The sequence below is a fragment of the Gadus macrocephalus genome, chromosome 11, assembly GCF_031168955.1.
Source record: "Gadus macrocephalus chromosome 11, ASM3116895v1".
Classification (NCBI taxonomy): Eukaryota; Metazoa; Chordata; class Actinopteri; order Gadiformes; family Gadidae; genus Gadus; species Gadus macrocephalus.
In genome coordinates, this window is record NC_082392.1 from 3215879 (window position 1) to 3230518 (window position 14640).

The 14640-nt window shown below is 42.0% G+C and overlaps 3 protein-coding genes across 6 annotated transcripts in view; 2 read left to right on the forward strand and 1 right to left on the reverse strand.

The window, feature by feature from the left end:
- Window positions 1-79: 79 nt before the first annotated feature.
- Window positions 80-2083, forward strand: si:ch211-110p13.9 (uncharacterized protein LOC562347 homolog). Its single transcript, XM_060066101.1, has 4 exons — window positions 80-402; window positions 716-845; window positions 995-1128; window positions 1216-2083. Exons 1-4 carry the CDS (start codon window positions 283-285, stop codon window positions 2014-2016), a joined length of 1185 nt encoding a protein of 394 aa, XP_059922084.1. The 5' UTR covers window positions 80-282; the 3' UTR covers window positions 2017-2083.
- Window positions 2084-2351: 268 nt separating this feature from the next.
- Window positions 2352-7847, reverse strand: rsrc2 (arginine/serine-rich coiled-coil 2). 3 transcript variants are annotated; one of them, XM_060066098.1, is made up of 10 exons: window positions 7694-7847; window positions 6962-7099; window positions 6536-6576; window positions 4685-4902; window positions 4296-4415; window positions 4081-4197; window positions 3848-3945; window positions 3385-3653; window positions 3148-3237; window positions 2352-3036 (listed from the first exon to the last, which is right to left on the reverse strand). In XM_060066098.1, exons 1-10 carry the CDS (start codon window positions 7830-7832, stop codon window positions 2854-2856), a joined length of 1413 nt encoding a protein of 470 aa, XP_059922081.1. In that variant the 5' UTR covers window positions 7833-7847; the 3' UTR covers window positions 2352-2853. The 3 variants fall into 3 exon arrangements, with proteins under 3 accessions (XP_059922081.1, XP_059922080.1, XP_059922082.1); XM_060066097.1 differs by having other exon boundaries at window positions 4057-4197; XM_060066099.1 differs by having other exon boundaries at window positions 4057-4197; window positions 7690-7836.
- Window positions 7848-8663: 816 nt separating this feature from the next.
- Window positions 8664-14640, forward strand: part of kntc1 (kinetochore associated 1) — a 33626-nt gene continuing 27649 nt past the window's right edge. For both annotated transcript variants that reach the window (XM_060066086.1, XM_060066087.1), the window contains exons 1-18: window positions 8664-8837; window positions 9127-9273; window positions 9657-9777; window positions 9920-10035; window positions 10321-10399; window positions 10636-10713; window positions 10800-10834; window positions 10918-11028; window positions 11523-11616; window positions 11858-11910; window positions 11982-12094; window positions 12197-12251; window positions 12357-12455; window positions 12694-12737; window positions 13497-13559; window positions 13660-13735; window positions 13899-14024; window positions 14396-14562. In XM_060066086.1, the coding sequence (XP_059922069.1) occupies window positions 9142-9273; window positions 9657-9777; window positions 9920-10035; window positions 10321-10399; window positions 10636-10713; window positions 10800-10834; window positions 10918-11028; window positions 11523-11616; window positions 11858-11910; window positions 11982-12094; window positions 12197-12251; window positions 12357-12455; window positions 12694-12737; window positions 13497-13559; window positions 13660-13735; window positions 13899-14024; window positions 14396-14562 (1562 nt within the window). In that variant the 5' untranslated portion in view covers window positions 8664-8837; window positions 9127-9141. The remainder of the gene's footprint in view (window positions 8838-9126; window positions 9274-9656; window positions 9778-9919; window positions 10036-10320; window positions 10400-10635; window positions 10714-10799; window positions 10835-10917; window positions 11029-11522; window positions 11617-11857; window positions 11911-11981; window positions 12095-12196; window positions 12252-12356; window positions 12456-12693; window positions 12738-13496; window positions 13560-13659; window positions 13736-13898; window positions 14025-14395; window positions 14563-14640) is intronic.

Sequence of the window (14640 nt, forward strand, 5' to 3'; positions counted from 1 at the left end):
TTGGACAGACTAGTGTCACGTGGTTTTGAATCAACGCAGCTGGAGAGACGCAGGTCAACACATCCACATCCGGTGTTGCCAGATTGGGCCATATTTCCCGCCAAATCTGAAAACAGTTGCTGTGGCGCTCTGGCCCAATCTGGCAACGCTGTCCACATCCCCCACCAGAAGAGTCTGGTTCAAGTTGCAGGATTGTTTCCGATCCCATTATTCTTTTGATTTTGGGTATTGACACAATGTTATAGTTTATGTTATTCTCTGAAAGGGATTGACCCGGAAACAATGTCCGCTTGGTCCATCACACCGTTAACGTTTCCACAATTTGATGTGGGACCAAGGAAAATTCGCTTTATTTACTTTGCAAATCCAACATCTTTTCGGCTCACACGTTGTCCGAAGAAGGTGAGTGATGAGTGGTATAAATACATGAGTAATTGATGAATGACCATGACACCACGAATCAAAATGCAGTATCATCAGGTCAAACATGGACGTCAGATATGAACAACGAGACAACTCAAATATCTGTGAAGTTATCCCTGTTGTGAAACATATGTCATACTCTATCCGTATTTGAATGTACCTGCTTTTTCAGAAACTGTAATCCATCACCTAGGTTGTTGTTAAATCATACTGGCACATTATAACTACTTTTAAAAGGCGTACTCGAAATTGTACCACCAATTATTTATTTCCTCTGTGATATCCTTTTCAGAGTGCATTGGTTCCTCTCTACTTGGGTGCAGATATCTTCTCAAACACAGACATCCGCGTGGAGAATCACCCCAGATACCACGCCAAGTTTGCAAAGAAAGGTTATGCCACAAAACTGACCTTTTCACCAGGTGATAGAAACGCTGCAGGGTGCATTGCATATTTTTTAAAATGGTTATTAGGCTCCATTGGTTGCATTTGATGATGCATTGGTAGACCCGATAGCCAAGATGTTTAACTCCCTGATGAACAAATTGTTTTCTTTCATCCTGTGTGGAAGCATTCAGGTTTGATGGACTGAGAGTCCCGACCACCACCAACAGCCTCTGGTTCTACAGCATTCAAGGCCTTTTTCGAGTAGCTTTTGAATTATATAGTAAGCAAGAACAGCTCACTGTGATGGATAAGTTACAGGTACATTATATGGGGTTCCACTTTGATCTACTCTGTAACCATTAATCACAATTATTATTAACTGTTCTTGTTGACCATTTATTTTAGGATGTCTGGAAATCCCAGATAAATGACAATCCTTTGGAATTGAATTACAACATCAGTATCCGGCTTGACTCTGAAGTGGGCGATAGCATCCCTGAAATGGGTGAAGAACCCAATAAGGAATCTTTAAATCCCCACCAGAGTCTGGTTGTTGAAGAATCGGCGGATGCCAGTCAAACGGACCCAGGTTCCTCTGGCGATACCTCAGCAGATCATAATTACTGTTCCTTAGAGGAGCAGAGCTTCGAGACGCAGCTAAAATCCATCCAGACCACGTTGTCCTCCCTAAAATTGAGACTACAGAGCTTGGAGAAAAAACGATGTTCTGAAGACAATGCCGACTGCACTCAGAAGTTCAAGACTGCGTTGTTACTCCTGGACAGCATTGACGGGTGTTTAGATGGGAACCTGGAGGTAAAACATCTCACACAGGCTGTGCTAACGCTGCTGGGAACAGTGTGTGGGGGTTCTGTGTATTCCAGCCATTTACTTAACTCCGTAGCGTGCTGGCTCGGCCAGCGGTTTCACGGCGCCAACAGCTGCATCAGCCAAAAGGTGGAGAGCTTTAAAGTGGAGCATATCGAGCGCATCACCGACCTGCCGCCTGCAGATCAGCTGGCCACAGAGCTCTTCCCAGAGGCCATGCGGACGCTGATGCTCCACTGGATGGGTCTGAGCGACGACGCCCACCAGGCGAAGAGGCACAGCGAGTATCCCATCCTGCTCCTCATCCTCGAGTTCGCAAACCACAACCTCATAACCGGTGCAGCGCACGTGCTTTACTCCAGCCTTATATGTAGATGAAGGACTGGACTGTTGGAACAGTAAGTAATGCTGGGTTTATTAAAAGGTTCATGACTGTGTACAATTATGGTTGTGTCTGAGTCTTTTAACTTATAAGCATCTTTACTAATCGATGGTTTAGAGTCATTTCAGCACCAAGAATGAAAATATATTGGGTTTATGAGTGACTTTTTAGATATAAAGTGTCTGGTCCCCTTATGGATTTAAATTATAGACTGTTCTGGCGGTTCCATATACATGCTCTGCAAATTGCAAAAAACTTAGTGATAAATTCTAACAGGATTCCTGCTGTGTGAGGCATCATTACCTCAGTTCAACAAATGAAAATACCCCTGTGAACACAAAGGATTTATTTGAAGATCAGAAAGTATTACATAATGGTTCCAGTCTCTATTTGACAAACTAAACACAACTTCAGTTTTTTGTTCTTATACATCCATCATGAAGAAACGCAGCAAAAATATTCCGCTCAGCCCTCGTTTCCTAAAGGGATGCACATGTTTTGGGTAACTGAATGGAATCGAAACTCTACCAACCGGACCTAAACCATATTCCAATTCAAACAATCACATTGCATATATTTTAAGTTAAAAAAAATAACCCTGCCCCGCCCCCCCCAAAAAAACAACCAAGCATAACTGGCATTATACAGAGTGACAGTGACACACACCGTCTATTTACATCGTGTCCCGGGAGGTGATATCGGTGCTTCTAAATGACAACCAGAAGAGACATCCATGCAAGCTTGCACACTAGATACAAGACCTAGCTGGCAGCTAGATGACAGACCGTGTATGATCAGAGACACTGGGACGGCGGAATGGGGAAGGCCCTGCACTAAATGGTGTCCATTCCACGGAAGGAGGTGGTGAATCCCAGGCCCATGCCCCGCTGGGTGTGCGTCTGTGAGCGAGCCATTTCGTACTGAACGTCCAGGTTTCTAAACATCTCTTCTTGCTGCTGAAGCGTCTTTAGACCCTCTGCGTTGAGTGGTTTGGAGGTTTCGCCTTCTTCCTCGTCCTAATGGAACACATGCGATGCAAACCAAACGTTAAAGCGTACCTAAGAAGGATGTCGAGTAAAAAAAAAAAAAAAAAAAGGGAAACTGCAATACATCTCAGGAATACATACTTTGATGCCCATCAACTTCCGAAATTTGACGTTTTGGTCCTTGTTGCCAAAGTTGAGCTTCTCCCACAACTCAGCAGTCTGGGATTTGTCCTATAAACAGAAAACAAAACAGAAATCATGCTTCACGCCTTCCAATTGCGTTAGGATTCACGCACCAACCCCCATTGTAAAGATCCATCAGTACCAACAGAGCATAAACCTGGGCAAAGTAAATAAAAGGAAAAAAGTTCAACATACCCCTTCCTTCTTTCCTTGCCACAGTTTTTTCCGCTTCTTCTCTTGCTCGGCAAACTTCATGGGGTTCACGGCGGAGGGGTTGTAGTAGCTGGGCACGGCGATGCCCGTCTCCGCCAGCGTTCTGGCCTGGAGGGCGGCCATCTGGGCCGCCATTGCTATCTGGGGTGTGACCTGGGTGCCAGAGGCCAGAAGGGCTGCTACGTTGAGCACTGTGTGGGTTGCCATGGGCGCCGCTGCCGTTACGGCCTTGCATAGCAACGGTGTGGGCGCTGTGAACGAAGAGAGGCCAAAACCAACAGCTTAGAGGCATGCCAGCTGGAGTCTGGTCCTGGACAGTTAACCTGCTTGCTACTGACCTTTGGGGTTACTTTAATAGTGGTTAAGGAAAGTGCATTGACGTAAACAACATTTCTGATGCAGTCAATGTCTTGTCACAGGTAATGTTGAACAATGGGTCCCTCACCTTTCGGCACTTCCTGCTGCTGCTGCTGCTGCTGCTGCTGTTGTTTCTCCAGAATCTCTTTTTCCTTTTGTTCCTGTAACTTCTTGGCCCGTTCCAGTCTGGAAGCAAACGGGGGAGAAGGCTTCAGCTCAACCGCCCATGCGCTCGGCATTGGCGCTCAATGAATCGTGCAGAAAAAAGGAATAAAAGAGTTTAGGCTTCAGTCTCACAATTCCTCCAAGTTGTCGTTGTACCTTCTGGCCAAGGCTTCCTGGGCGTCCATGGCTGTGTTTCTGCCCCGGAAGGCAGGCGGACTTACAGACCTGCTCCGGCTCTTTCTGCGCACTTTCTCGCTCTTCTTCTTCCGCTCCCTGGAGGGGAAGTGAGACGAAGACCATCAGTAAAACGTTGACATAAAACCCTGCAACACACACACACACACTCACTTCTGAAGTCATTGGTGGCCCACCTGCTCTTGCTGCGGCTGCGGTGGCGGTGCTTCGACCGGGACCCCGACCTGGCCTTTCGCTTCCTGTCTCGACTCCGTGAGCGAGACTTCTTCTTGTCTCGACTTTTGCTGCGGTGCCGCCTGGAAGCAGGAAAAACCCTCGCATTTCAACTCCACGACGAAGCGAAACAGTGACTTTGCGCTCTTCATAGTGGCTCCAAATGAGAGTCGGCAGGCGCTCTTGCCCCCACAATACCGTTCAGACAAAAGGCCCAGTTCTATCGGCGAGCTTCCCGACACCTTATCAAAACTAAAATCTTAAATCAACAAATATCTCATGAAATATCGGCTCTCAAAATCGCAATAATGATCACAAAATTCTAACAAGAAAAGGCTCCTTCCCAACTCACCTTTCCCGTGAGTGTGACCTAGAGTGGCTCCGCCCTCTGGAGTGGCTCCTCCCCCTGGAGTGGCTCCGCCCCCTGGACGGCTTCCTGTCTCCCTTGCGGCGGTGTCGCTCCTCGCCATTCTCGGCGGAGAGCCGGTCCTTCCCCCGCTCGCTCTGCTCCTGCTCGTCCTGCTGCTTCTTGTGAGACTTGGTCGGCTTCTCACAGTCTCTCTTGCGTGCCTGTATTAAGAAGAAGTTGTCTCTTTCAGGAAAATAGTGCAACAAAGAGAGTTAGTACCATGGCTTAGGGCATAGGATACGCATCATATGTTGACTTGAAGAAGCAACGCCCTGCCCTATGAAACACTGATTTGCTGAATTAATCTATTTTTTTCCCCGGTCCCCGCACAGACCTAATCTGAATGCTCCGTCTGTATGCAGGGCTGTACCCGCCTGCATTTTCCAAGTTGACCCCGATAATGACAACACATATTCCCTTCACGTGACGGAGCAACGGTACACTCGTATGAGCGGGTGCCTTTAGTTTACTTGTAATAATACTTTTCTCCTTCTCATAATTAATATGGAAATTGATTGCTGTATCTCAGGCCTTTATCATATTCTATGCAGTATTATAATGAATTTTGCAGAGGAGTCTACTCAAGGCTCTCTGAACAATAATTAGACTAGTAGCCTTTTATGGTACAGCCATATGTACTATGTCGTATTATTTCTGAGCTTTAGCAAAAGACTCACGAAAGCCATTTTAATCCATTTGTATTTATCGATTTGATAACAGCTTGAGTGGAGCATTTTATAATGTTAATATATACATAATATTTTGGGCAAATCACTGACTGTACTACAGTTTACCTATATTACAAAGAACCTAAATAAACCTAAATCTTTTGGATTTAATACAGTGCAGGATTCGAATAGGAATGGGCATTTTAATTAAACGGTTAATCACATTTTAAAGACAAAATAATCGTTAATTTTAAACACAAAAATAACCTTTCCTTTAAATTAATGTACCATTTATTATAAGAGAAATTATAACATAAATCCGACTCACTGATGATACCACACTGTGGCCTATTTTAATTATTTAGGCTCATGGCCTCCTTTGAAAGGATGATGTTTACTCTAGGCACAGCGGCTCGCTATGTTTTTGTACGGATAGAAAGATCCATGTGATGATTTGATTAATTATTCATATATACCATGGCATTAAAAAGGTCAACAACATCTGTTACTTTATCCAAAACCAAATAAAGGAAACGAGCAAAATAAATCCATTCTATTCCTGTTGTGGAAATTAAATGTTATCAATTGAAAACGAAAAAAATATATAATTGATGAATTACGCCCATCACTAGCTGAAAAAGATGCAAGGGTTAATGCCATGTCTGACTTAATTCTGTAAGGCAAATAGGAGTTTGAATGTCAGATAATTACCTGTCCCCGAAGAAGACATATAATTTTGCTATGTCAGGAGGGTCTTCTGTTCAGAATCTCTTCGTGCATTAGCACGCTGAGTACGATTTATTGTAGAAATGTTATCATACGATCTACACAAAGGAGTCTTTACAGAAGTAATCTGCTCTTCACCATACAATGTGTCTACAATGATTGACATATCCAAAATGTTCCACAGAAATGGAAAGCTTCCGGAGATCTCAATAAAGGTGTAACAAAAATATGGCTTCTTCAACTGTCAGGAGGCACATTTCCCTTAAGAAACCGTAACTTATGTTTGACCTGGATAACACTCGGCTGAACAAAATATCCATACTTACCGGAAGCACAAATATAAAAAGAATGAAACTACTTCTAATGTTCTCTAGAATGAACAAATCAAATGAAGAATTACCTCTTTGCTCCTGCTGCGACTTCGTCTGTGCTTTCGGTCACCTGAAAACAATCATATTTTTAATTAAAACCGGGTAGGTAATAGTGCAGCTACAATATCATAGTATGTATAGTTGAGATCAAGTATCTTGTCTCACTAGCTGGGGAAGGCCCCCAAAACTCTCTAACGTGAATACACTATTATTATTAAAGTACATGATTAGAAAAAAGTCACATTGGATAGTAGTACCAAATTAAACAGTTGCTATAGTTTAGAGCAAGTGCTTGGCACTTGTTTCTATGAACATCCTGATATATTGTTGTTTCTTTCTTCTGACGTATGTACTTATGAGTCACTTTTGATAAGAATCTTCTAGATGCCCTAAATGTAAATGTAACTTATAATAAATAATACACAAAAAAAGACAGTGAGGTCTAGTATACTGACGTTTTCGGTCCTTGGATCGCGATCTGGACCGAGAGTGGTGATGCTTGGAGCTCCGCGGAGACTTGGACGACTCCATGCTGAGAGGGTTGGAGCGGACAGCAGACGGCTTCTGCTCTGGCCGTGCACCGAGACGCTCACCTGAAACACACAGTCAGATCAGCATGGTCCATCGTGAGCGAGGAAGTTCCTCCACTGAGCATCAAGCTCTGGTCTGTGGCCTACAGCCCCTTAATCCCACCGTATACATCGTCTGTATCAGTCGGGTATACCGTTATCTGAGAAGCCAATGACCTCACAGATGAAGTACTCATAATGTAACCCAATGGTTAGTGTCTTCCCATCGACCCTGACTCGACTCATTATGCTTTAATCCAGATCAACATACCGTTTAATCGATTCAAGTCGACCCGATGTGGAGTGAGTTGTAATGCGCAAATCTATTTTGGTTCCAAAAACTTTCCATGCACCGTTTTAGTAAGTCCGTCATACAATCCAATGCTTTTGCATATCATTCTGCGACTCATATTTTATTTGCCTAATCGATCATTTCAAAATACATGCAATTTTAAAGAGAGTATAGCCTGGTTTAGCTAGCTTGGAGGCTAGCCGTCCGTACATCCAGTTAGACGCCATCTTTAAGAAAAAGTCGCATCATTTTAAGCTTGATCGCCGCTGTTCGTTTGGTGTTTTGTTGATGTTTACGTCGATGTATCCAGTGAACAGCTTACCTACTGAAGAAACTCGATGCTTGCAATGAAAATATGTACGCCCGGGCCAACGAGAGATCGGTTGGAGCAGCGGCAGCTAGCTGGGGCGACTGATTCAGGAACTCAGCTGATCTGGTCCTGGTTGCCAGATTTGATGCAGACATCAACACACATACCTCAGGATACATAATGTAACTAATAATAAATAGTAATAACTAATATGCCCGAAATACATTTTTAGAATATATCATACAAAAATAATATCCCAGTTAAATTGTAAAATGCGTTTAAAGTTAGTATCGGGTTTTCATCTATTTTTCAAATCATCCTTAATAACTGATATGCTTCCACTACATAAGCCTTCTAGACCACTAAGATCCTCTGAGACCAATCTGTTAATCATCCCCAGAGTAAACACGAAACATGGGAAAGCAGGATTTAGTTACTATGCAACAAATAGCTGGAATAAACTCCCAGAGGATTTAAGACTTGCCCCAACTCTGAGCATCTTTAAAACAAGACTGAAGACTTTTATGGTTGCTTTAGCTTTCTGCTAAATCTTAAATACATTGCAACTAAAATGCCTTTTTAACTTTATATTTTACCCATTTCTTTGCATATGTTTTCTTTAACTTATCTAATATTTTATTGTATGACAATGTTTATATGTGAAGCACTTTGAGTCTGCCTTGTGTAGGAAAAGTGCTATATAAATAAAGTTGCCTAGCCTTGCCTTAATAATTTAGTAATTACGTGTATCGTGTAAAAATGCTAAACCATTGACACCCATTTCTAAAAGTAGAGGTAACAACATAAGGTAACTAACAACATGACTAACCCATGAATGGACAGTGGACACGCTTTGATAACGTCCTGACTTTGGAATAAATCCCATTCACCCAACTAACCCCTGGAACGAACAGATCCAATCTGGCAACCCTTGAGGCGTCGTCTATAAATCCACCTCGATGCGCATGAGCATGGGTTGAACTTCCGGTTTGAACCAAACCTACCCGCCAAATTCCAACAGAGGCTGAACTGTTTGATGCCCGAAAAGGAATAAAGTTAATAGTGCGCGTTACTCGTCGTTGTCATTGTAAACTATTACATCGAAATGCTTTTCCGCTCTATAAAGAAATCCGAATAAACCTCAAGTTCAAGACGGCGTTGTAAGTTATGCGATAGGAATATGTCATGTTGATATTTTGTGTTCATCATTAACGTCAGACATCTGAGTGACAGTTCAGTTTTCATCAGAGATACGCATTATAACGCTGATTGAACATTATAAATAATTTATCCCTTTTCTTAGTATTGCTAGTGGCTTGCTGTTAATGCTAGCACGTATTGATGTATATAAATCCTGATATAAATGCTCCTAATCTTGCTCCTCCAAGCGAAGGGGCTTTCCACCATGTTGTTGGTGATATGTCCCGTTACATGTTTTGTTTCATCTAGTGGGTGGGAGAGACAATGTGGAGCGACGTTGAACTTCTGACCAACGAGGACACAAACTACTACCGTTTTGGCCATGTGTCAAAGGAAGAGAACGGGAGTGGCTTGTACCAAGTGGACACATTGGTCAAGATATCAACGGCTGATACGGTAATAGCAATGTCCCCTCGCTCATCTCGATGCTGCTGTCACTGTGGCTGCTTAACGCCCTATTATTGCAGTATGATATGTTGATATATCATATCGTTACTGTACGAAGAAGGTGATGCCAATTCAAGAGTAAACAATGAGTAAAGTCGGATTCGATTATATGTTCGTGTTGTTGCACTTGGTTTTATGAACATCCTAACTGTACCGACGGCGTTATATTCTTCCTACTTGTTCTGACAAATGTACTTATTGGAAGTGGCTTTGGATAAAAGCGTGTGTTAAATGCCCGAAATGTAAATGTAATGTAAAATGTAATGTTTTAAATTAGTCGCTGAACACATACAAAAATAACTTATTGAAGGTATATGTTTTCTGTCATGTAGAAGCAGCATAAGCCTTATCTCTCCTCCTCCTGCGGGTCAACCTGGAGCGTTGTCGTGGCTGACAGGACGGTCATCCTGTTTGACCAGACCTACCAGACCATCCTTCTTCATCTTGACTTTGGTAATGTCCAACCACAAAAGTGTATTAAGTCAGCGGTGTAAAAGATGCAATCGCTGTTTGTTTATTTTGATGCAATTTTACATTTTTTCTTACCCATCAAGAAATAATGAATGAATGATTAATTAATTAACATATTTTCCAGAAACTGAGGTGGATGCTGTGGATGTGTGTCTGGAGGGCCAGTTCCTTGTGGTCTGCGAAAGAGTGGGAAATCTCCATTTGATCTATGTTCCTCAGAAGAGGATCCTTCTCACCAGGGTATGTATGAGAGCCCTATATATGTGGACTTACAATTGTGTCTGAATATAGTGTCTCGTATCAAATGGAGCTCATGTATATAGAGAGGCCAAGTTATTTCCATCCCCCCTTCCTCGCTGGGCAATAGTTTTTCCGCTGCCCCATTCGTTTTCCCCCCAAGGGTTTTCTCCATTAAGATTAGAAGTTGTGTTAGAATGTATTTGGAAGATGTATCCTCGCACTGATGGGAGCCAAGTGGTCCTGGATGTTTGAATGCTGATTTCCTTATATTCTGCCCCCCCCTAGGCTTTGGTGCAGAGCCCGTCCAACATACTCCAGAAAACATTCCTTCACCTCATCATTGAGGAGGATAAGAAATCCTCAGGTATGATGTCTGGACACCTGTAGCCAGAACCAAATGGAGAACCATTAGAACCAAATGGAGAAAACAATATGACACATGTGTATTATATAAGTAACTGTAAAGGATATTCAATTCTGTTCCTTTTTAGGTTATCAGTTATCAAAGGAACACAGCCCTCTGAAAGACATTTTTATTTTTAGACATGCATCACAGCGTATATTTGCTTTAAATCGTCTTTTCCAAACGTGTGTTTGCAGGGATATATCATCTTTTCCTCCTCATCAAGGATGGATTTTTCCACATCAAAAATCTACATTTAGAGAAAATCCAAAAAGGTGACGAATTGAAACATTCACAAAATTATTTGAAATGATTTGTGATCCATCTGTGCTGAATCATGTCTTTGTTTTCACCCTCATAGCCCTTGACACAAAGGACTTTGTGATCTCGAAAGAGGTATGTGAATTCATTGGCTGCTTTTGGACCAGAGACATTTGTTTCCATGGGGACGAATCCCTAACCAGGTGACACACTTTCAGGTCCAGTCAAGTATCAAGATCGACTTCTGCTCCACCAATGAGTTCCATGAAGAGGGATGTAGTACGGCTTTGTTATTCACTTTAAACGGTGACATCCACTTATTGGTCGGGGTAAGTGTTTTCCATCTGTAATCAGTAATCAAGGGCCAAGCATTACTTATGTGATGAATATGATATACAGTATATATGTTTTCAAAAAGAAATAATAATAATAATCGCCCAACACGTATACAATTTTACATTTAACATCAAACCACTTCCTCTGAAAGAGACGCATTTAGGATTTCAACACCATTTGTGAGTGGGCAATCAACCAATAGTAACACTTTTGGTACAATAAACCAATGGTAACACTTTTGGAGACTATTTACTTTGGAAGTAGGCAGTAGATTCTCTCACAATCAAAAATAAAATCCAGAATTGTTCAAAATACCCTGTATATTTTTTTCCGACCCGACCTACTATCCAGATTTTCTGCTTCGCATAATGGTTGAAAGATACTTTTTGTGGGTCTTATGGGTATAGCTGCCGCATACCTCTGTATCGATGCAGAGGGCTTAACCTCTTATCAAGGTAGGGTTCACATCTAAATACACGTTTAACAGGGGGATACAGACAACGTCTTGACCCACTGGACGGTGGGCCCGGATAACTCTACGATGTGCCACAGCCAAACTCTGGACTGCAGCATCATCCCAGGTAGCTAACGCACAGAAGGTCCTCTGTAGGTATCGGTCTCTGGTCGTATATACGCTGGACGTATATCGATGTACCAATGAGTACTTGGAACCTTTCTATATTGAGTTCATCCAATGGTGTTGGTAATTAAATAGATTTATCTAAAATGTGTTTTGCCATGAGTCAATCTTACTAAAATGCAGGTTTGTAAAGGGGAAAAAATGAGTAGATAGAAAAATCATGTTTACCCTTTTTAATGCAGGCATAAAGAAGATGGTGGTGGCGGAAAATCAGATCTATATTCAAGACACAGAGGTGAGTAATCTATTTAGTGTCTTCTCATGTTGGCTCTCTCCTGGACTCTGATTGGATTGTGTTGTTATCAGGATGTACTCAGCCTTTGGGATCTCCACTTCCTGGTTATGATCTGGTTCTCACCGGATGACCCCATTCAAGATTTCCTACTGTCCACCGGGTGTGACTCCACCCCCTTGACGGCGTACGTATCCATAGGTGTTTTTTAAGTAAAAGTTTTAAATGTATTGTTGGCCCAAGTCAAGAGGCACTGTTTCAATCTTGTGTGAACCCTTTTATGTTACAGACAAGAAAAAAGCAGCATGAAAATAATAACCTTGACACAGGAGGACAACAGCCAGGTGGCCTTTGTGAAGCTTTCTAGGCCGAATTCTCATTCATGGGCCTTTTAAGTCCCAGCACATGAATGGGGGATGTGTTTTAATTATTTGTTGTTTGTGTTGTAGATGTGCAAACTCAAAGTGTGCTCCCTGCCCTCCATGACTGCTCTTTACTCGCTGGACGTCTCCCCTACATCTTGTCTGGTCCAGACTAGAATAAACATGGTAAACCGCTGTCACTGATACATTTGTTCTTAAACAAGTCGGATAAATGGATAATATACAGAATACAGTAAAGGGAATAATATATATTTTAAATAATTTAGTTTTGTTTATTGCATTATTCCACATATTTTTTATTCTTATTATCAAATGCTTAATTTCGTAACATGCCTGCTGTCTTTTGCCACACACCTTTTAAAAAATGCCGTTAATTGCAACTTCTCCTCGTTTTCGTTTTTAGGACACTATTTTCTTGGTTGAGGGGATTCCTGAGCACTCAGACAGGTAAGTTGGCTTTTATAAAGACCACCATGCCTTCCTTGATCACTTAAGTAACATATAAATACAACTTGATAGTAATATTTATTAGGGCTGGGTATTGCCAGGTACCTCACAATTCAATTCAATTAGATTCTGTAGGTCTTGATTCGATTCGATTTGATATTGATCCAATTGCTTCAATTGCTGTCGATTCAATAATACGTGCAGATGACAAAAATACCTAAATATTATTTAGAATTAACCATTTCAAAATTAATTAACCATTTCATTGTGCTTTAAGTAGCAAAAAGGGAATACACCATTGTATAGTATTGTTCCTGAGCTAAACTTGCAGCATAAAAGTAATATTCATAACATGGGTAAATGTAGAAGGGCATGTACATTTAGGCACACACGCTTCTAGATTACAATGACTTGAGTATGCTTCTTTTTTCTTTTCAATAATAATTCTGTAAATAATCGAGAACAAATAAACTGCAGTGCATTGATGAATCGATATTTTTACCCAGCCCTAATATTTATTATAAGATGTCTGGACGACTGGCTACCCACTTTCCCACTTTCTCCTCCCAACTTATTAAAATGTATCTCTGCACTTAGCTGTTAATCTTTGCATTGATGAATCGATATTTTTACCCAGCCCTAATATTTATTATAAGATGTCTGGATGCCTGGCTACCCACTTTCCCACTTTCTCCTCCCAACTTATTAAAATGTATCTCTGCACTTAGCTGTTAATCTTTTGATGTTTTTCTCTTATAGTCCCAACCAGTCGATATCTTCAGTTGTTATGCGATGCCTAACAGAGGCTTTGCCAGAAAACAGGTCAGTTATCTTATCTATTTATTCTCTTACTGCAAAAAAATAGATACACACAAACATGTACCAAACAATACATATCTTTCTCCGACATGTCAATTCCCAGGCTCAGTCGACTTCTCCACAAACACATGTTTGAGGAAGCTGAAAAGTTTGCCATAACCTTTGAGCTCGATCTCGAGGTAAGTGTTGCTCTGCCTTGGAAGATGAAATGGCATTTATCTTTACATTTTTCTGAACATTTGAATCAAGACGGCAAACCGACAGAGCTTTGAGATGTCTTTTGTCTTTGAGTTATTTGCTTCTGGGTGTACGGAGCTGACTTATAGCTGCACTCCTTTTCAGCTTGTGTACAAGGTGAAGCTGGACTTTGTGTTGGAGCAACTGGCTTCTGCCTCGGTGGGGGGCTACGGACAGGACGTCTGGTCAGAACTAGTGGAGGGGGCCAAGTCAAACCTCACGAAGATCGCGGTATGTGTGGTGGTGATGATGTTGCTGTTTTGACAAACTTTGATTTCAATAGTCAAGCAGGATAAAAAATCGCAATCTAAACCTGCAGGCTCCATTTTAGCCAATACAGTTATTAGGTGAGTGCTGCATGCAGCACTCAACTATTGTTCTTCATAAGTTTTATTCTTTCTTTCTTTAATATTCTCTACAAACTTTGGGACCTATCTCCTTCCTCAATTTTTCACCTAGAGAGTATTCAGAATAGCTTGGAATCGCGCGCTTCTTTTCAGATGTTTTAAATCTTTAATACTTTTTAAGATATTTCACTTTTAAAACATTATCTTTTTTATTATAAGTGATATTGGATGCTCTCTGCGTTGGTCGGTGCCCAGGACGAGCAGTATGTGGTGGAGTACTGCCTGAAGGCCCCCTGGCCCACCTTCCAGACGGCGGAGAAGATGCTGGGTCACGCTGCCGAGCGCTTCTCCTCCCTGCACATCCAGGAGGCCCAGGCCAGGCTGGCCACCTTCTGCAGCCTCCACGGGCCCCAGAACTTCAAGTACGCCCTGAAGCACGCTTTACGCTGACCTGCTTTCAGGTCCACCCCGGGCTGGTCTGACACCACTGATGCATTTGT